This window comes from Pundamilia nyererei, unplaced genomic scaffold (assembly GCF_000239375.1).
Source record: "Pundamilia nyererei isolate P.nyererei 1_Seehausen unplaced genomic scaffold, PunNye1.0 scaffold00142, whole genome shotgun sequence".
Taxonomy (NCBI): domain Eukaryota; kingdom Metazoa; phylum Chordata; class Actinopteri; order Cichliformes; family Cichlidae; genus Pundamilia; species Pundamilia nyererei.
In genome coordinates this window covers 1-21,450 of record NW_005187543.1, presented here as the reverse complement: position 1 = coordinate 21,450, position 21,450 = coordinate 1, and the positions used below count along the sequence as shown (strand labels likewise).

The 21,450-nt window shown below is 39.9% G+C and overlaps 3 protein-coding genes across 4 annotated transcripts; 1 reads left to right on the top strand and 2 right to left on the bottom strand.

The window, feature by feature from the left end:
• Positions 1 to 63: 63 nt before the first annotated feature.
• Positions 64 to 3,868, bottom strand: btbd17b (BTB (POZ) domain containing 17b). Its single transcript, XM_005744292.1, has 3 exons — positions 3,639 to 3,868; positions 2,051 to 2,336; positions 64 to 1,750 (listed from the first exon to the last, which is right to left on the bottom strand). Exons 1-3 carry the CDS (start codon positions 3,724 to 3,726, stop codon positions 676 to 678), a joined length of 1,449 nt encoding a protein of 482 aa, XP_005744349.1. The 5' UTR covers positions 3,727 to 3,868; the 3' UTR covers positions 64 to 675.
• A 4,717-nt stretch (positions 3,869 to 8,585) lies between these two features.
• Positions 8,586 to 12,627, top strand: LOC102212092 (G-protein coupled receptor family C group 5 member C-like). 2 transcript variants are annotated; one of them, XM_005744291.2, is made up of 4 exons: positions 8,586 to 8,762; positions 9,682 to 10,658; positions 12,045 to 12,148; positions 12,229 to 12,627. In XM_005744291.2, the coding sequence occupies exons 2-4, from the start codon at positions 9,689 to 9,691 to the stop codon at positions 12,295 to 12,297; spliced, it is 1,143 nt and encodes a 380-aa protein (XP_005744348.1). In that variant the 5' UTR covers positions 8,586 to 8,762; positions 9,682 to 9,688; the 3' UTR covers positions 12,298 to 12,627. The 2 variants fall into 2 exon arrangements, with proteins under 2 accessions (XP_005744348.1, XP_005744347.1); XM_005744290.2 differs by having other exon boundaries at positions 12,045 to 12,315.
• Positions 12,622 to 19,025, bottom strand: ccdc137 (coiled-coil domain containing 137). Its single transcript, XM_005744289.2, has 6 exons — positions 18,855 to 19,025; positions 18,507 to 18,652; positions 18,204 to 18,411; positions 16,936 to 17,018; positions 15,689 to 15,768; positions 12,622 to 15,592 (listed from the first exon to the last, which is right to left on the bottom strand). Exons 1-6 carry the CDS (start codon positions 18,923 to 18,925, stop codon positions 15,392 to 15,394), a joined length of 789 nt encoding a protein of 262 aa, XP_005744346.1. The 5' UTR covers positions 18,926 to 19,025; the 3' UTR covers positions 12,622 to 15,391.
• Positions 19,026 to 21,450: the final 2,425 nt, after the last annotated feature.

The following is a 21,450-nucleotide window of genomic DNA, read 5'->3' as shown; positions in this document are numbered from 1 at the left end:
ACTGGATGAGAAAATGCATAAAAGTAAGATCAATAACATTTTTATTTTAAAGGAAAACGTCTACTGGCCTATTAAAAAACATTGAGATCGTATTCTTTTTCTTTTACCTTTTCCCGTTAGGGCTCACTACAGCAGATCATCCACCTCCATCTCATCTTCTCCCTAGCATCCTCCTCTACCACACCAACCCTCTGCATGTCCTTCACTACATCTAGAAATCTTCTCTGTGGTTTAATATTTTCCTTCTCTCTGGTAGCTCCATATTAAACACCCTGATGAAGCCACTATCACTCTGTTCTAACCATGTCAGCCTTGCTTCTCTTACTAGATCACATAGATTGAATACATTTAAGGGGAAAACTGCCACACAAAAACAGATAAATACACTACAGTAACAATGTTTCTCAATATGGATGAAAACGTGAAAAACCCATCATCATTACTGTAATAATCACTGCTGAGCAGTTTATGAGCTGTTATTTTGAGTCCTTTATTTTATGAGACAAATCTTTTTCTTACTAGTTGGAAGACAAGAAAATGCACAAACTAATCAACACTGGGATTGTCACAGATCTGACACATACACATGTATTGTGATATGAGTGTACTTTGGAATATGTGCATGTGATTGTGTGGGTGGATCACTGATGATGAGGCCTCAGTGAATTCCTGTTTTTACTTCCTGGCAACAAGAAGGGTATGGTAGAGAGGCTTTATTACAATGTGCAGATAGAGGGAGCTGTCAATCAGGTATTCGGATGCACGCCGCTGCAGATCAGCATCCAGCAGAAAATCCCCAGCTTCCTCTGTGCTTTGGTGGAAGTTGTAGACATGCTTGACCACCACTTTTCCCTGCTGCTTTGTCATTACAATCACCGTCTTCTGGAAACTCACGCCGGCAAAGTCAGGGCTTGAAGTGGCTGGTGTTACAATGATGCGAGGTCGACCTCCCTCCGTGCGGGTAGGCTGCATAGCACCCAGTTCGGTATAAGTTGACCTGGCACTGAGCGGGAGCCACCGAGGTGAGAACAGGGTGTTCCATGTCACTCTCTTAGTGGAGTCATGGCCACTGGGTCCAAGCTGGGTCTGGAAGCTGAAGCTCCGGTCGTCACGGGTGGGGTTGTTTATGATCCAAGGTGATCCCCAGGCAGAGGACAGGTAGTTACGGGGAGTAAAAATACTGCAGTTGACATCAAAGTACTTGGCAAGCTGGATAGGCGAGGCAGAGTGAAATTGGAAAGCTAGATAGAGGAGATCACGGATTGACTCATAATACTTCACCATGAGGGGGGAATGTTTCTGAAGACGGAAGAGATGCTGAGGGTGGATCATGCCATATCGAACGGCCCTCAGGGCACTCTCCACTGTCATACGAACAGGCTGGTTCTGGTTAATCCATCCCTCCAGTGCCTCGTAGAGTTCCAGCTCACTCTGCAGAATGAGGTCAGAACGCTGGAGCAAGGAGAGGAGAAGGTCTTCACTGATGAAGCCCCATTCTCTGCTCTGCAGCACAGAAGACAGGTTCCAGGACAGGTACTGCAGACAGCTGTCCCGCAGGGTTATGTCCCCAATTTGTAGAGCATAGTTGTACCAACCAACCACGTGGCCTGTGGGTGAATCACTGGAGAGATGTTGAGTCATATATTGGGTCAAACCCTCCTGCAAGCCCCACACATGGTACTTGCTTGCCAACTTATGTAGAGAAATAGCCTGATCTAGCCGCAGAGAAATATCACCACAGTACAGATACCTGCAAAGAGATTTTTTGAAAGCATTGTTAAAAGAAAGGAACATTTCTGTGGGGCATACTATATTTTGAATCTTTTTTTCTGCACGCATCTGAGTCACTGAAAAAAGCCCACACTCTCTGATTTTAGACTGCAAGCCTCAAAGAGCAAGTGTAATTTTAGAATAGAGATGGAGATGGAGCATTTTACTTATCTGAAAAGAAAGGAAAAATAGGAAACTTGTCTATCTTTTTAGTCATCAACGATATGACACAGTAACAAATCAGTCTCAATAAATCGTGGCATCTGACAGTCCCGCTCACCTGACAAACTTCTCAAAGATGGCTGCACAGTCAGGCGTCTCCCTCAGAACCACAGAGCTGGTGTTGCGGCTGAGCAGCAGCTCCTCAAACACATCACTCTGCAGGGTAAGAACCAGGCTGTGTGCCTGGATCACCTTCACTTCGTCCGTGTTGATGGTCTCCACACGGAGAGTGACATCACTGCCGTTTCCCAGGGCCAGCAGGGTCTCCATACGATGCACTAAATTCATAGTATGATTTAGCACTGTGGCTCCACTATCCAATGCCACATCATGCTTCAGGGCAGCTGTGGGGAAAAAATAGTGCAAGATGATTTCCACTTCTCAGAAACTCAACAATCACTTGAGCTTTTTTTTTTTTTTTTAAAGAAAATGTATTATTCATCTCTGATTACAGATTGATTCTTTCTCTATTTTTTTCTTACAAGTTAAATCATATCTGACACATCTAGAACTGGAATAGCACACCTCTTTCGACTAAACCACAACTGGCAAAATGCGCCGGGGGGAAAAGCAGACTTGCACATCCTTCTCTACCTCTCTTCTCAATTAATAGGGAGCGAGAGCAACAAGCCAGGTGGCTGACTCAGACAACATCAGATACCAGGTGCACCAAAATGAATCCTGAGTTTGCAGCCCCATTGCAGATGGATTCTTCTATGGGTCCTCTTCAGCATAAATACAAGTGGCACATACTGGAGAATCATACATGAAAGACTCAGCATGAGAAGTCGCTGATTCCATTCTGCTCTGCCACAGCCATCAGCAGCCTTCTTGGCCTGTTAACTGGGGGTTTAATGAGACACAAGGGGGAGCACACTTGGCTTCCCGGGATGCATCACAGTCTTTATTTCTCCACTGCAATCAAGAGCTCCCACTTCAAAGTAACATTTTTCCAATTAGCCAGCCAGCACTGTGATCCAGCTGAGTATATGGGAGTGTGTATTGACAAATGATTCTGGCATGGTGTGATCAATTAAAAAATATAAATCCCAAGACCCACAATGGCTGTTACATCTTTTTGCAGAATTTCTTTAGAAAAAGAATAACAAATGTGAAATTCAGTTAAAAGTAGACAACTTAAAAAGTAGTGCCTCTTCTACTAAAGCTTGAAAAAAGCTATCAACATGAATTGGTTTATACACATTAATAAATAAGAATTAAATGAGTCTGTGTACACACATCAAACAGCAGCATAATGTGGCCTTCGATAACTTTTGTCACAATCAGCCCTTCTTTTAAGGAGTAGAGGAGATTTCCCTCTCAGCACTTGTACTCTGCCGTACTACTGTGCTGGCACAAAGCCTAGTGGCAAATGGACTTGCCCGTCTTTCACTGCACCCGGCACACAAACAGATGAGGACAGGATGAGTGGAACAGATAAATACCCCTCCATTGCCCTGAGGCTGGGCACGAGCCACACATTCATGATGTGCCCTACTACCCATGACTGTATGGGGGGAGCTGGACTGAAATAGAACAATACAGCTTCCCTTAGAGTGTAGGATGTGGGAAAAAAAAAAGATGTAAAGGCAAGAAGACTCTTTAGTAGCAAAATTCAAACTACTGATTTTAATTTGCTATCTTACCTCCGCTAACTGTGACAGAGTGGATCAAGAGTAGCAGGGTGCCCACACAGACCCAGGCAGGAATCTCTTGTTCACATGAGCGTACCATATCTTCTTAGTTATTCCCTCCTTCTCTTCCTTTGTCCTTTTCTCCACTCTTCCGTTCTTCCTAACCCTTCTTCTTCTCACTGCTTTGCCTTTGTCGTATGTGTGTGCAGAAAGGTGTGTTGCCCTGTGTGATGCCCGGCTCCCTGCCCTGGACTCTTTATGTAGGACGCTGGCCTTTCCCCGGCGCATCTCACAACCCCACGGACTCCATTGATTGGTGGAATCTGGCAGGGGCGTTGCTATAGCGACAGCTTTGATTTTGAATTTCTCCCTTTTGGATGTTACATGGCATTGATCTGCAACACCGGGCCAGCCAAGGACTCAGCTTAATGTTTTTTAGTTTAAAGTCAGTGGGGGTTAGCCACTATTAAGAATCAATAACAACACAGTTTCACATTTTAATGGAACTTAAACTGCAGCAGATCTCTGGGCTGAAAATGTTCTTTTATGGTACCTAAGTTCAGTATAATCAGAGCTGTGTAATTTATCAGTTAATTACTGCAGGTTGCATTGAGACTATCTGTCAAAAGTAATTGAGTTTCTAATGTGTGTGACCAACTGCAGTTAATCAAATTTCGTAATCCATTTATTAGACCATTTTTCAGCTGAGTGCAATTATTTCTTTGATGGCATGTTAATCATACTAATGTGAGGATAATTTCATTGGTGCTGGGTCTGCGCATCAATTTGAGGCAAGCTTTGTCTATCAAACTCAAGTGCCAATCAGGACTTTTTTTGCATGTGCTTTGGAATTTCTGCTCTTCGTCAAAGGGCATGTAAAATAAGCTTTTATGAGACTTCCCAGTGCATCATTAAGTACTTGTAAAACTTTTTCCCTTTTCTTCCTTTTCAGGTGCACTCAGTGCACCACAAAGTGTGGCGTACTTATTGAGAGTATCTAGTATAAATACCAGCTAGATATGGAGGTAATGGTTTGCTGCTTGCAGGGAACATACTAACCTCCCATCTATAAAAATCAATATTAAATGCTATAATGATTCAAAAGTGAGCTAACCACGTGACAGTAGAGAATTACAAAAAACACAGAGTAGGTGGGGTACACCTATATTCAGTAGGTTCTGATGTAAGATAGCAACCATGACAACAATACATAATTCCTTCAATCATGTCCCCTGGGTTCAAAGAGATGTTTGCATTCTCATCTAAATTAACCTTTATTTAACACTCAGCTAGTACTGAACTGCTTGTCAGTGATGGGTCTTTCAATACTGAGATCTCTGCTAAACTATTCTTGAAATATATAGATTGGGTGTTTTTTGATCATTGCAAGATCATTAGTTGCGATATTCAGTGAAATAGAACAATGTGATGAGTGTTTTTAAAAATTATGCCCATCTACCTACTTTGGGAAAGACGAGGAGAGCGGCCATTTCAGATGGAACTGGGTTGTGGTGAAGTGCTGAGGGCTGCCAGGCTGCAATAAAAATGCAGGAGAAGAGATGTCCTGTGAGACCCAAACCTGAGCCACTTCTATGAATAACCTGACATGTTCTCAAAGGAGAGCAGTGCAGCTGAGGTGTCCTAATGAGGTCTGCTGCAACAAACTGGACAAGACAATACAGACAGGGTACAGGATTATATATGGTAGCATCTCATCATCTCAGTCTGTTTTAGCTTTAGACAGAAAATATAGACATCACACTGAGACTTATGTCAACTACTCAGCCTGTTTTGTTGCATGTAAATATTATGAATATTTTTATGTATCAATTGGGTTTCGTTTGGTTTACCAGTTCAGGAACTTGGTATATGCAAGCAGAATTCACAGTAAAGTAGGCCTAAAGCTCTGAAAAGTGCATGTCCTTCATTTAGGTCACATTGCTTTCTCCTTCGATCTAACCTCCTATTAAGAATCTGAGCGGACCAAAATGCAAAAGGATGGATTGACAAACTGCTGGATTTGTGAGAGCACCCCTGGGGACAAGATCCATTGAGAGATCAATGCACCATGGGGGGCTCCATCACGCAGTATAAACAATAAGTTAAGTACAGGCTGGATGCCAGAGCCGGCTTTAGCAAGGTGCCCTGGATGACCTTACCCTTGTTCTAAACAGGGAGGGAAAGCATCAGTTAGCCAGGGTTTCAAACAAGACAGTCATGAATTTTCAAAAAAAAAAAAAAAAGTTAAATGAATGTAAATACATAAAACTTTCATATGCTTTAATGCACAGAAGTTGACTATTTCTGAGCAAGAATATGAATTATGTCTAAGCAGATAGAGACAAATTCAGAGACAAATGAGATGACTCCACTCAGGCACGTCTGCTGGACCAGATGGGGTGAGTCCCCATGTCCTCAAAGCCTGTGCAGTCTTTTATAAACTGTTCATGATGAGTCTGAGTCTGTAGAGGGTCCCATTACTGTAGAAGACGTCATGCTCTGTTCCTGTACCAAAGATGCCACGTCTCAGTGGCCCCCAGGATTACAGACCCGTGGCACTGACTTCCCATGTCGTGAAAACCCTGGAAAGACTTATCCTTGAACAGCTCCCACCTATTGTCAGACCACATCAGGATCTGCTTCTGTTTGCTTACCAGCCCCACCTCGGAACTGAGGACACCATCATCTACCAATTGTGTCTATGCCCATCTGGACGAGCCGGTGAGTACTGTGAGGATCATCTCTTTCGATTTTTCCAGTGCATTCAATAGTATCAGGCCAACCCTCCTGGGTGATCAGCTGACAGCAATGCAATAAATGCCTCTCTTGTGTCCTGGATTGTTGAGACTTCAGCCACCATAGAGACCTGCCATCTTTAGAAGTTTTCTGATGACTCTGCGGTGGTTGGATGCATTAGTGAGGGTGATGTGATGGAGTACCGGGCTGTGGTGGACTCCTTTTTGTCATGTGGTTCGAGCAGAATCATCTGCAGTTCAACGTGACAATACCAAAAAAATTGATTGTGAAACCTGTGATGTGGACAGTGTGGAGGGCTGTAAATACCTCAGAGTACACATAGATAATAAACTAGACAGGGTTAAAGTGCCAGTGCTACAGGAATGGAGTCACCTCTATTTTCTGAAGCGGCTGAGGTATTTTAACATTTGTCATGATTTTCTCTGAGGTGGCAGGTTGACTCAATAAATCTGATCTGCAAGGCCAGGAATTTTGTGGGGATAGAGCTGGACTCCCTTAAGGTGATTTCGGAAAGGCGGATGTTGTCCAAGATAAGGACAATGCTTGACAATACCTCCCATCCACTCCATGACATGCTTGCAAAGGAGCAGGTTCAGTGAGAGGCTGAGATTACCCAAATGCAAGACTGAAGAACATAAGAAATCACTCATCCCTGTACAACTCCTCCATCTAATGCACAGTACACAGTACAATAGTTGCAAAGTTTTATAGTTTTCAGTTTAGGGTAAAATGTCAATCATATATATTTAATCTTGATAATATTCTGGATATTTCTAATTGAGCTATTTGTATATATTAGAGCTATTTCTTATATTTAACTTTGAAATGTATTTTATTATTTAATTTAGTTCAGTCTGTTCTGTACTTACTGTAACTATATAATTTCCTTTGGGATTAATAAAGTATTCTGATTCTAATTTCTTATGTCACAGCTCATCCAGTTGTGTTTCTTTTATCTGAAAAACGTCACACCTCTACTGTCAACCAATAATTGTGAACATTTATTGCAGACTTCAGTTTTCTCCTGCTTTGATTATTGTAGCCGATTACGTCCTCCATAGTTTGTCTTCAATAGGTCCACCTTGGTACTTGCCAGTGAAGCCAGTGAGGAGACGCTTACTCTTATATTACACTGAATTAAAAAACAAAAACTTTATTACTTTTAAAAATTTTTTTGTAGTTTATTAAAATTAGAGGAGAAAGAGACTGCTTTTAAAAAAAGAGTGCAAACAGAAACACAACATTGAAAACATGTTTAACCCCCTGACCCAAAATCATGTTTATGTTTTATAAATTGTCAGATCTGCAACCACTTCAAAACACAGACTATGGCATAAAACACCACTGAATAACTTTCAGGAATGGGGGGAAAAGTTACTGATGGAAGATAAAATAAAGCAGAGCTTTTTGAAAAACTGACAGTCTAAAAGCTTAAAATCAATCCTTCACTAATGTGCTTATTTATCTTATGGTTTTTAACTGACATGTCCTACTGTACAACGGATCAATAGAAAGATCTATTTTGTTGTGTAATCCAATTTGTTTGAACAACACAGGACTCAGCCCAGCCTTGATGCCACCAGGTGGCTCTGCTTACCATACAGTCCCTCCTGTAACTGTAACTGCTCTAAAGTAGCCTAGACATTTGGGCAATAATAATGCTATATTTCAGAAATTTGATATGCAGTATTGGATTTAATCATCTGAACCAAAATACGAATGTGAGTCATTGTATTCCACAATAGGAGCGCAAAATAGGCAACTGTAAACGCTGCTGTATGCGCAGGAGCTGAGTATTTCAAGGCTAATCTCAAAATTGACCTAATTACAAAACCTGTTAAAGTCATCGATGATCGGCGTGTTTGCATGGGTCATACCACTTCGCATAGCCTGTATACATGAGTGCTCCCTTTGTTTGGATGTAAGCTGCCTGAAATAAATAAGTAGGCCGGGTGCTAATCTCAAAGAATATGCAAAGCTGTAGATACCAGAGGCTGGGGAAGGAGCAGAGTGGTTTGAGGTTAGTCGTTAGAGAACTTTTACAGAATATTAATAACAACTAAAAGAAGCAACTACTTCGTTGGGACTACCTGTGAGGTCACTATAAGATGCCTGAATAAAAGAGGAGTGGCCGATGGAGGTCCGTTTCTGATCCCGCCCGAAAAAAAAACAAAACAAAAGTCAACACCTGACGCACAGAAATTATTGGTCGAAGCATCAAGAAGTGTTGTAAAAATGGAGATGAACTACTACCACCAATAAAAAATCAACTCGTTCGTGCAAGGGAAGTTTCTTTTCGGAGGTCAGTAATCTTTATCGGACTGAATCTACCTGTTACCTGTTGGAGAGGCTAGCGGAACAGCTCTCATTGCAATCCTGGTAAGAGACTCGTGTTATTACGCAAAGATTCCTGATTGAACCTGTTTGTCTTTTATTTTTATAACATCATAACTGTCTCCCCCTCTAAGGCTCTCCGATTCTGTTATATAAATAATCATAAACAACTTGTTGTCCTGTTTTTGTGGTTAGTTAACTAAGCTAACTCACTGGGTATAATATAATTATTAAATAAGCAGCAGGACGATGTTCTCATCCCACACAGGCACCTTTATCTGAAATCTTCACAGTCAGAAAGTTCGCATAAAAAGCATATTCATTTTTGAATGTCGTGTCCTTTAATTATTATATTACAGTTACAGTCAGAAGAAGAGAATAAACAATAATTAAGTTGCCGTTCAATAATAACTGGTTTAAAATGTACACCTACAACTATACATTCTACTATTAAAATACATATGATTCCTGAATGACACCTGTGTGCGTACTGGAACAGGGATACTGTGTGGAAATACTCATTAGGTGTCATGGTAAAATGCTGAAATGCTGCTGGTCTTAGGAGGCTATAGAGTGAGCGGTGACTAAAGCTCTGTGTAGAATGACTCAGTTTTGTAATTACAGCCAGGGAATGCAGTACATAATTCCAGGATTCTTTAGAGAATGAATATTTGAATTTACAGTAATTAGTATGGCACATTAAAACTCCATAAAATAGAAATGAGGTCATTTTCATATTGAAACTCCAGTGGAATGGCACAGCTGTATATGCATGGCACCATTTAACTTGCTCACACAGTAATATTACTGTGTGAGCAATATTAAACTATTACAGTAATATTACTTGCAATTTAAACCAATAGTTTGTTTTGTAATAATCAGGGATGTTATTAATGAAATCTGTAACTACAATATTAACATGTATGTTGAAGTAATCAAATTATTTTTGTTTCTTTTTTTGCAGTGAAGCGATGGACCCAACTAGTGCTCCAAAAGGATGTGGTGGTGATGTGAGCTCCATATATTATAATCTGTGTGACCTGACAGCAGTATGGGGCATCGTAGTGGAAGCTGTTGCTGCTGTTGGTGTGCTGACTGCCTTTATCTTGTTCGTCATTCTCATGGCTAGCTTACCGTTTGTGACAGACAAGAAGAGAAAGGGTATGGTGGGCCTGCAGGCCAGCATTTTAGTTTTCACACTGGGTCTGTTTGGACTTAGTTTTGCCTTTATTGTGGAGCAGTATTCTACTACCTGTGCTGCACGGAGGTACCTGTTTGGAGTACTGTTCTCAGGCTGTCTGGCCTGCCTGGTGATGCATGGGCTGTGGCTTGCCCTGCTGCAAAGGGGAGGCCAGGGGCCCAGGAGCTGGATGTTATGGCTGGGAGCCCTGGCTCTCTGGCTTGTCGAGGTGATCATCAACACCGAGTGGCTTGTCATTACTGTGGCCAGGAGCCCACTCAGAGGTCTCGGTGTTCCTGACCTGGCCTGCAGCTTTGTCAGCCGGGACTTTGTGATGGCCCTTATATATGTAATGGTTCTGATAGCAGCTGTGGTGCTAACGTCTGTGCCCTCACTAACACACAAGCAAAAGCACTGGCGCCGAGATGGAGCCTTTATCCTGGTCACAGGAGTCCTCACTTTGGCACTTTGGACAGCTTGGATTGTCATGTACATCTATGGGAACCGAGCAGTTGATAATTCCAGCTGGGACGATCCGACTATGGCTATAGCCGTGGTGTCAAATGCCTGGGTGTTCCTCTTGTTCTATGCAATTCCAGAAATCTGTTTATTGACCCAGGAGGACCCAAACAAGGAACAACCCGATGGGGAAGAAGTCTATCCTGCTAGAAGCCTGGTTTATGACAACATTCTGAAGGAGCCACAGCCCACCCCGCAGCATGTCTACGTAGAAAATAAAGCCTTTTCTATGGATGAACCAGGTACAGCATAACACATTATGGTCAGCCATTAACTTCACAGTTCAGCAGTTTAATACTGTTTAGGTGGGTACAGAATCATTAGAATTAATACATTTTATTAAGTAGTAATTAAGTAATCAATAGGAATTAATTTCTAAATTTTATTGAGACACGTTTGGATTATTCCAAACTGATAACAAGCACTGCGTGGTATATTACATAATGCATCAGTGTAGCAAATGAAGACCCACGCTGGCTACAGTACACCTTCTCCAGTTTACTGTTTTGAATTTTGAAAATTGCTGTTTTTGTATACCACTTTCCTATTTATCCACAACCCACATTATCAGCACAAAGCATATTGCCATTGCGAAGAATCACTGCATTGCAATATGAAGTCTGTTGCTCGCAAACCTTACATTCTCAACACACTAAATATTGAGATCAATGATCAGGTTTAACTGTTGGACCCCAACTGGTATCAGCCGATACCAATACAGGATACATTATACTGTTATCATTTAAAGTATGTGGCTCATAGTACAGATTGCTTCAATGTTAGGAAATATCTAGGGTGTGTGTGGTGCCTAATTTTCCCAAGTAATGCTGAATATATTGATTCTTCTCACTGTACAATTTCAAACAGCAGATATATTAAATTGTGCCATTTCAGTTGTTAATAATGGTTTAATAATGGTTTTTAGGTTTAAGTCTTGAGCCACCTCATATGACTGTACAAACATACATGCCAAGACAGTACATTAGCCAAGTAGCACAGTTCTAACGAGTTTGAAGGAGAATGTTTTGGATCACCATCTTTATTCTTTAACAAAGGCTGGATTCTCTTAGGCAAACGTTCTTGTCATTTCTTTAAGTAGACTTCAGAAATACTTCTCGAACTCTGACTGGATTTACTTTTGCCGCAGTCTTGGACAGTGTTCTGTCAACAGTGCTGTGTGGCTGTACCTTATTTGTACCTTGTTTGAATGTTTTTCTGGCCCAAACCCAAACTTCTTCCGTAATGTTGAGGCTCAGACCACAATATTACTGAAATATATAATGTCCCATTCTGTATTTTTCTATCCACGTCAATGCCAGTTTGAATGTAGCAAATTTCGTTACATACAAGCACATACACATATATGCTTATACCATGCTGAGATATGCAAAACCTCTGGCTAAAGGCACTTTGGGTATCAATTTGTTTATTTTAAAAAAAACCCCAAAACTTCAGAAAGAATGGACAACTGATGCTCAACATCACTTGGACAATTTTAAGAAAGTGTAGCTCCTTGGAAGCGCAATAATTTAAAAAAATTGGGAGTGGCTCTAGGTTTTTGCAACAGATTGCACACAGACAACAAAATGAATCCAGTAATGACTGTAAAATAACATTTTTTATGACAGAATCCACAAATCCAACGTCTCCATATGGGGTTTACAATGGTCAGGCACGAAGTTGTTTATACCAGCCCACTGAAATAGCCTTGATTGCCAAAGGTCTGACAAGGGTGAGTGCTATTTTTAATCACGAAACATCCCGTCTTCATCATATTACATGTGAAAATAATCCATATGTGTATTTTCACAGAAGGACCAAGACTCAATGATACTTCGAACCACACCTGGCCCTTTGAATATGGGGAGCTGCAGCTCCTAGTCGTGCTCAGTGGATTCCTAAACATCTTCAGGACTATCATAAGTTAGCAGCCCAAGCCGAGCACATTGCACTGAGCTTTTCCATCTCAGAGCTCCAAGAATCAGATATTTTATATCTCTGTTTTCTCTTAAGCAATAACAGAGTGAAAGTCCAGTAATATTCAGTATATGACTGCTTAGTTTCCATTAATGCTTATGCAATGCTTGCTCTATGTACATCAAAACCACACATTATTATAATGATGCAAACCACACTGGGCTTACAGAGGAAAGATTATATAGTGAAATACAACAAATACAAGATATGTGTGTGTATATGTGTATACAGATGTGTATATATCATCTGTCTATATATATATATATATATATACACACACACACACACACGTATATATAAACAAATTCTAACACGTTCACACATATATGTGTGTGTGTGTATGCATTAGAATTTGTTCATGATCACCACAGTATAACATACTTAGTTGTAAATTTGTGTAACTATAATGATGTAATCATATGCAAAAATGTGGCTTTTAGCCATGAATGGAATAAATGTGAAGGTGTAAATTCTAAGGTGTCAGCCCTACAAATTTCAGTTAAATTCTCTGGCGTTTTGGATTGCAGAAAGAATCAACTAATAACGAAAGGTACTGGATGGTAAAAGAGGAAGTGTCATCATGTCAGCAGGATTGCTAAGTTTACTGCTTCAAATATTTACATATGTTTGCTTGATAAGCCTGGCCTGGCACCTAGCACGACATCCAGGGGTTGGCTCTGTGATGCCTCAGTTTGTAGTTCAGCAAGGGAGACCGCTGTGATAGTCAAGCTGATGTTGTTGTAATGCTGCTGAATCCAATCATCAATCGCTGTGGTAACAGATTAATATTGCGTACGTATTGCTGCGAAAATTTTCATCTACAACTGCTCTGACTCACAAGAGGTAGTCTGTCTTCTCTACATGACAAGCACAATTATTTTAATATAATTTATCTCGCTCACACACTCACACGTCTTTAAAAGCTTCAGTCAGCAGTGGCTGCCTAGCAGCAGGCTTAAATGTCTCTCTCCCAATTACTCTTTCCCATCCTGTACTGTCAGCAGCCATGGGTACTTGATCGGAAGATAAATTGCTCACTAACAGGAAATCAGACAGCACTGAACAACAGAACACATAAGCAAATGATGTTTTCCTCTGTAATAACCTTCAGTATCACCTTCTTGATCTGGCTGAAAAAAACAAGCGTTGCATGATATCCAAAATGAAACACTGCATGTGGACATAAACAGAGCAGAATATTTCCAATGAAACTGCTCAAGTCTGGTTAGATTTCGTGCTTCCCAGCGGACCTTTGGATGGTTGGTAAAACATTTAATACAGAGAACTCACAATGTGTCACACTGCACTTGAAATATTTGACTATATAAATACGCTAACACGATTGAAGCTTTGTATATTACGTAACTCCGGGGTCAGTAAATTCAACTAAAAGAAGAAGAAGAAGAAGGTAAAAAAAACCCAGTATCTTAACATCCTAAGTGAAAAACAGCTGTAAAGCTCTGATAATGTGAACAGCTGTCCTGCACACAGGTGGAATATAACCAATGGCAAATGTGCTCAGCTCAAGGGAGTCGGTGCACCCAATCACCAGCAGCTGTCCCCACTTAATACATTTCCGTGTCACTGTGACAACCATCAGAGGACAAATATGGACTGAGGGTTTCACCAGTCAAGCTGATTAAATAGCAGTGATTGGACCCACGAACCAGATAAGAAGAATTCTGTATTGACACCATCTGGTCATATTATTCAGTTGATCACTATTGCATTATATTATCAATGTGGTTTTTTTTCCTTAGATAGCATGCTTTGAAAGTTTTTGAACAAAGATTTGAATATGCGCAGTCCGTCTCATATGCAAATATTTAAACAATGGCTTCGTTCATGAGTGTAAAGCCTTCGAAGGATTACAAATATAAATAGCTGTGCCAGGCTCTAATAAATGCTGCACATTTAAAAAGGCTAATGGCTCATTTATCCCAAGACAGAGGCTATCACAGACGTACAAACAAAAAACAGCAGCTGCAAAGGACTTTAAACCCAAGAACAGCTAAAAAGGTCTCATGAGGATATTTGTTTTTTCAGCTGATGTTTCTGAACATCAGTGTGGATGACAATTCCAGATTTATTCAAATGCTCTGGAAAAAAAAAACAGGGAATATGACAACAAACAGCAAACATCTGCTGAGGAGCATGGAAAAAAATCAAAAACATCTAATAATAAATGACCTCATGGTTTCTCTCAACATGTTATTTACATTTTCTATATAAAATGCAGTCATTACCACTCAACCATTTAACAACAATATAAAATACTTCAATATATAATATGGCACCAACAATGAGCAAGTTATGTCGGCTGTGTACAAGAGGAGTGCCATCTAGTGGGACCACTAAAAACAATCAGAGGATCATCTTTACTTTGAAATAACCTGATGGATGGATTTTACTGTCCATCACATGACGGACGACCTCAGAATTTGGTTATCTGAACATGCAAATGTGAAAAAACTGTAAATACAAATGATGAAATACGCAAGCGTTCCAAGGGTGATAAATGAGCATAGGCAAAATATCTCCATGTATTTTCCATCGGACTTGGGAAATGACTCTGCAGTGTTACAAAGCACTTTGAAAGCCGTTCACTCTTTTAAATTAACAACGTTGTGAAAGCGGCAGTGTTGTTTAGTGTACCTAAAGATAAAATGGAATTATACAGTGCCCTTCAACCAACCGCTTTACACAAGGAGCCACATCCACCCTTGCACACACAGACATTTGAATAGTACACATTTTCCCCCTCTTTTAGACAGCGTGGGAGTGGTATGTTGCCAGTTTCATGAAAAGCAAACAGCCTGCTGTACCTGTTGAGCTACAGGAGCCTCCAACAGTGGCCTATGGATGCATAAAGTTCCTCCAGATATTAATCTCAAATGTGGCTAGCTCTCCATCTTATTTAGACAGTTTCTACAGATCACTGCTCAGCCCTGCTGCTGCCAGGAACACTGACTGCAGATGAGCTGAGTGAAAAGCAACATCAATGAAGGCTTTTGAGTTTTCTCATGCTTGCAGTCCTAGCTTCATACTGCTGCTGTTTCTGTTTCTTCAGCTGACGGTATGCCTCTACTGCTCGTTCCCGCTCCTCCTCCATGATTCTCTGTTTGGCCATGGAGGGCTTTGTAGTGGAGACTGCAGTATGGCCAAGAAGAGAGTTTAGGAGCAGCTCCTTTGATGCTTTCTGCACAATGAAATGGGGAAAAAAAGGAAATAGGATTTTATGAACCATCTGCATGGTTCGATGAGAGATCATGTGATCAATGCACGGTGTGATTACCTGAGATTTGACTTCAGCTTTCCTTGGTTTGGCACTCAAAGAGGGAGGGGCCATTGTAACCTCACCAAAAGGAACATCATCTACGAAACAAAAGCCATCATTTAACTACAGGGATTTTTTTAATGACTACTCACCGTTGCCATGTTAAGCTGCCTTAATTAAATACTTCTTGCCATTTTCCATGTTTGTATAGCCCAACAACTTTTAACCATAACACCTGATTTATACACTGGTCACTTTATTAGCTACACTGTCCTAATAACGGCTTAAACTCGTTTTGCTTTCAGCACTTCCTTAATTTATGGCACAGAGAATTTGGTGCGTACTAACATCACAGCATCGCACAATTGGTGAAGATTTGTGGACTGCACATCCATAACATTTCCCGTTCCATTATGAGTCTATTATGAGTTATGAGGACTGTGGAGGCCATGCGAATACAGTGAACTCATTGTCATATTCAAGAAACTGGTTTGAGAGCTTTGTGAGCGATCATAGGATGCGTAGAATGTGATTATACATAGGTAGGCTATCCATCTATCTACACACACTAATATTTGTTTTTGGACCAGTCTCTGTAAACCCCAGAGATGCAAATGCTCTTCCCACTTTCTGTGTAGGAAACAGTGTAGATTTATAAGGGCACAAACAGAAAAGATGAGCATAAACAGTAACTTTGTGGTTGATTTTTATGTCAACTGAAGGCATTAAACACTGCATCCATTGTGGCTTACACCAGGAACACATCATCTAATATACTTGAATTGGGTCCTTGCTTTAATTTCACGGGGAACTACAACTGAGGTGATTTGGTTCTGCGTCATTTGGTTTTACTCTGCCTCAGACTGACAAATTTTTAATGTTTGTTTTGTTCTAACAGCTGAATCTGGGATTACTTCAGATAGAGGTTTGAAATTTCCTCAGAGGGAAATGATCAGGACAGTACTGCAAAAAAAAAAAAAAATGCTTTACTGAAAGAATATCTCACAGCATGTCCTCCATCTGCACCCTTGTTTACCTAGTAGATGGTGTACTACGAAAAAAGAAATGCTACTGAAGCAAGTGCTGTGTCGAAGACCTTTAGTGTTTTAAATATGTCAAAAAGACCCAGACTTTCAAAGAAATGTTGAAAATAATATCTGGTAAATGCTACCTCTTGCTATTAGTACCAAACCGAGTGACAGTCAAAGACAGATCCCATCTAAAGAACAATGCACCACATGTCCTTGTAAAACCTTCATTCTTACCTATAAACATCTGTTCTTCCATCTTGTCCTCTTGTTTGTTCACCTTTTTCTGCTGTAGCTTCTGTAGCTTCATTTTACCATACCTGCCAATAGAAAATCAGTAGGCATTAAAAATGTAACACTTGACAGTCGGGCTGCAGTTATCGATTATTTTAGTAATCGAGTAATCTATTGATTGTTCAATCGATTAATTGGATAAGAAATACTTTGTCTTATTAATGAGCAATAATGAGCAATAATAAATATTCAAAAGAGAAAAAACACAGGTCTTTCAAAATGAACTGTTCATTGGTTTCCATTTTAGAACTTGCAGTGTTTTAAAGTTTAGCTGCACACAACACCTGTCAGAAAAACAACAAACATAAACCCACTGACTGTATTTACATGTCAGATCAAATGTAATTTTTTGGAAAAAACAACAACATTTTCTTAAATGCAAAAATATGTAAAGACTCTAAAGCACTCTCTGGCAAAGCTTTATTTCTGGGATGAGGTAGTTCATGTTTATGAGTTTTTGTGTTTAAGTATGAAGAAGTCAAGCGAAGAGCGAGTTTGTGTCTGTAAGGCTTTAAAGGAGAATGTGGTTGCTGCAATGAAGAGCAGCAGGTAAATCAGCATTCTGAAGTTTGCCCTCTGCATTCACGCAAAGTTTCTGTGCTGCTGAAAACAGATGTTATAACGGTGTTATAGGTGGGCAACTCCAGGCCTCGAGGGCCAGTGTCCTGCAGGTTTTAGATGTGTCCTTGATCCAACACAGCTGATTCAAAGTGATATCTAAAACCTGCAGGAGACCAGCTCTCAAGGCCTGGAGTTGCCCACCCCTGCCTTAAACTCACCCCTGTTTGGTGCAGTTATTTCTTCTATGTAAAATAGGACAGCTGCCCATTTCAAATAACCTTTTATATAGCATTCTGTAATCTGTATAATTAAAAAACGGGATCAGGCTAAGTTAACAGTTCATCTGCATGTTTTAATAAAACTTCTGGAGGATTACTGCAGATTTTTTGCTGTACAACACAAATGGTGATGGATGGAGCAGCTACAAAGTTTGCTTTTCGTCATGTCATGAGTTTGTGGATCAAGAACTTTGATAAAAGATTTACACATTATTTCAATACTTTACTGTTATTCAATCCATGTCACGCATATAAAAATATTAGTGCCACAACACTAAAAAAGAAACCCAGCCACAAATCAGAATAAGTGAAGACAAGCTATGCCATGAAACCTACTAGATAAGGATGGGGTTTAGTGTAAAGTGTACTCACTCCTTCTTTTTATCAGATTTGCAGTGTGCAGGCCTCTCTTGTTCGCTTGCATCCATTTCGGGCTTCCTGTCTACTTGGTTTTTGGAGAGGAACATGACATGTTTTGTCTCACGCTCCATCCGCTGCACGTAAGCTTTCACGCTTTCCCGTTTGCCCCTCTTGAAATGTGGAACAGGTATGTCTCCATCTAGAAAATACTCTGATTTATCTTCAGGTGAGATGGGTAAAGACACAACACAGTCTTTATTAGTTATACACGACAGTCATGACACTAAAATGAATATTTAGAAACTTTTTTCATACCCTTTTTCGGCTTTTTGACTTTTAGGGACCCAGTTTTCATTCTGTCCTTAGCCTTCATTATTTCTCGTAGTTTGAAGGGGATATGTTGAATGTGGTCCACCTCTTTGGCTTTCTTGGGTTTACCGTCTCTCTGGAGCTTGGCATTACTGAAATTTGGACACAATACAGACAGGAAAAAACAAAAAGCAAACATGTTTAGTTGCAGACACAAGTCCCCACTTAAAACTTTAACAAGTCCGGTTTAATCTGATCGCTCACAACTTGGGTTGGAGCCCGTATCAGCTAGCTTCTGTTGCTAACTAGCTTAACTAGCACATTTTCCATTACGTATTAGCTTCCTTATGGTACCTTTGACGTTGTCCAGGTTTTCCCGCTTGTTTCCCCGAATCGGACACTTTATTTTTCTTATTCTTCCCCATGCTACAATAATTAACATGAATGCATAACAAAGCAAAACAACACACGTGGAGCACTATGCTCAGACTTCAACCGAAACTCTACCGGTGGCACGTAGTAGAGGACAGACATCTCACTCCATTTCTTTTTCAGGTACCAAAACATGATTTACAAGTTTGGCGTATTGAAACAGATTGAGAGATTCGTGATGAAACTCTTGCTTTGTAAAAAAAAAAAAAACCTGATTTAATCAAATTAAATATGTATTGTCAATTTTTTAAATCGCTGTAATTAATGAGACGTACAGTAATTTTATTGCAGAGTGACACACATGAGACATAAGACGATCTTTGGTCAAACCTGATTGGCTCAAGAGACGCTTCCTGTCAGAGCCAGTCGTTGGTCACTCCATTCAACGACTCTGCTTCCTGCCACCGCTAGAGGGCATCATTACACCTGCTTCAGCCAGTAACTGTAGAAAACATAGGCCAAACTAATTTAAAGTCGTTCAGACAACTCGATTTCTCTTTAAATAGGCGGGAATGGTGAATATCCCTCTCTCTCACTGTAAAGAAGTTTAAATGGAAATTTAATCCCTGCAATATCTCAGTATAAGAAAAATAAGTGACATTTCTACATTTAGTCTTAGTTTTTCTACATCATGAAGATGTACTTTTAATAAAAGAAAAATCTGCCAGCATGACGTTTTGGGGCTTAAATTAATATAAATAAACAGATAAATGTGTAAAATTACAAAAAAATTAATTTAAAAAATCGTTCTGGTAGCTCATTACCCATCCTGTAATTAAACTGCCTCTGGTAAGAGTAGATGTTACAATTAGGTGATGAATGTGGGCCCTTGGGAAAATTAACTGCCCACCCCTGATCTAGACCAAGCTCTTTATCATTTATGATTGGAATCTACAAAGTTGTGCATATCATTTGGACAGCAGTCACATAACATGTAACAGTCACGCGGATCAATAAGTGGCTCTGTCCAGTAAATAATGTGAAGAGTAAACTCTACATTTCTTCATCAGAAATAAATACCATTTGATTGATCAGCTAGACAAAATACAAAAATACAAAGGAAAAAAGTCATGTGTTTCTTATAATGAACATAATAAACAAGCTTCAATGAAACAACCTTCAATTAAAATACCACAGCTGGCTCCTTAGTGTACTGTAGCTAGACAGGTTTGCTCTATTGAATATATCCACTAATCTCAGACATTTGAATCTTTTTTGTACAGGTGACATGAGGAGTTAGTGTCCATACATGTGCCTGAACAGCATGCATCAGCAGTACAGATTGCAGAACGACGCTGTAGTAAATCTTCACATGAATGGAGCAGGTGTGTTCACCTGTGTGATGGAAGGAGGCTGGGCTGGATTAGCAGCTATAATGCAGCTCCATCTGCGAGACTGCTGATGAAAGGAGAATGTCACGGTTCATGCCAGTAAGTTCTCGGCTTCAGGTGTTACATAATATTTGGTCATAACAGAAAAACAGTGATAATAATTAGCTATATTCTGAGAAAACTCCAGAACTCAGTGCTTACATTTGACCATATCTGAAGAGGTTATGGATAAAATACTCAAATAATTCCCGTTCAGAATCATCAGCATGTGTGTCTTCAGGACAGTCTCAGGAACAGGAAACTGCTGCCCCCTCCTGCTGAATGCCAGTCGGCCAATCCCTCATCAATGATCTGCTTGGGTACAAGTGATGATAGAATCATCAGTTTGTTGGCAGGTGGCGTCATAATCGTCTCTAAGTCTGTGGTGTATAAAAGGACTGCACTATTCCAACTTAATGCAACAGCATTTAACAGCCACTCAGACCTCTTGGACACTACCATCATAATCAACTACCAAGAGAAGCACCACAAGCGGTGAGTTGAAACAACAGGTTAAATCTTTTTTGAACACTCTTTCTCTTTTTGGACTTATTTTAACACATGCAGTTTATTATTGTTATATAAAAGTTTCCATCTTTATTTGGACTTTACCTGGTAGTATGTTTCTGTATCCATCCAGGCATGTAGTATTAGATTATTAATTAAAACGTAGATATTTAATAAATTATATGCAATGTAAAATTAATCGGAATAGAAATTCAGTCTTTCCAGCCTAATATATTTTTTAATACAGTTAATGAGGTGTTAATTCAGTCATATGGAAGACTAGATTATATCAGGGACATTATAAGAGGTGCTTTTTAATTGTTTCTAATTTTCTGTCACACCTTTGTTTTGCATAATGGAAGGACAACAAATGAGAGTCGCCGAACAATATATGACCACATAAAAGGGCATATTTGTCACTTTATTGCAACTATATTTGCACTCTTGAGCTCCTTCATTCACTGACTGATCATAAAGTTATTACTTGTGTTATGTATTCATCCTTTTGAACATAATTAATGAAGCCACATGCAATCACTAAAATTTGTATTTTGGGTACAATAAGAGAGTTTCAGATGTAATGCTGTTTTGTTTAAATTTCACCAACTTGCTGATGCCCACGGTTGTGAGTGCGGCTTCTT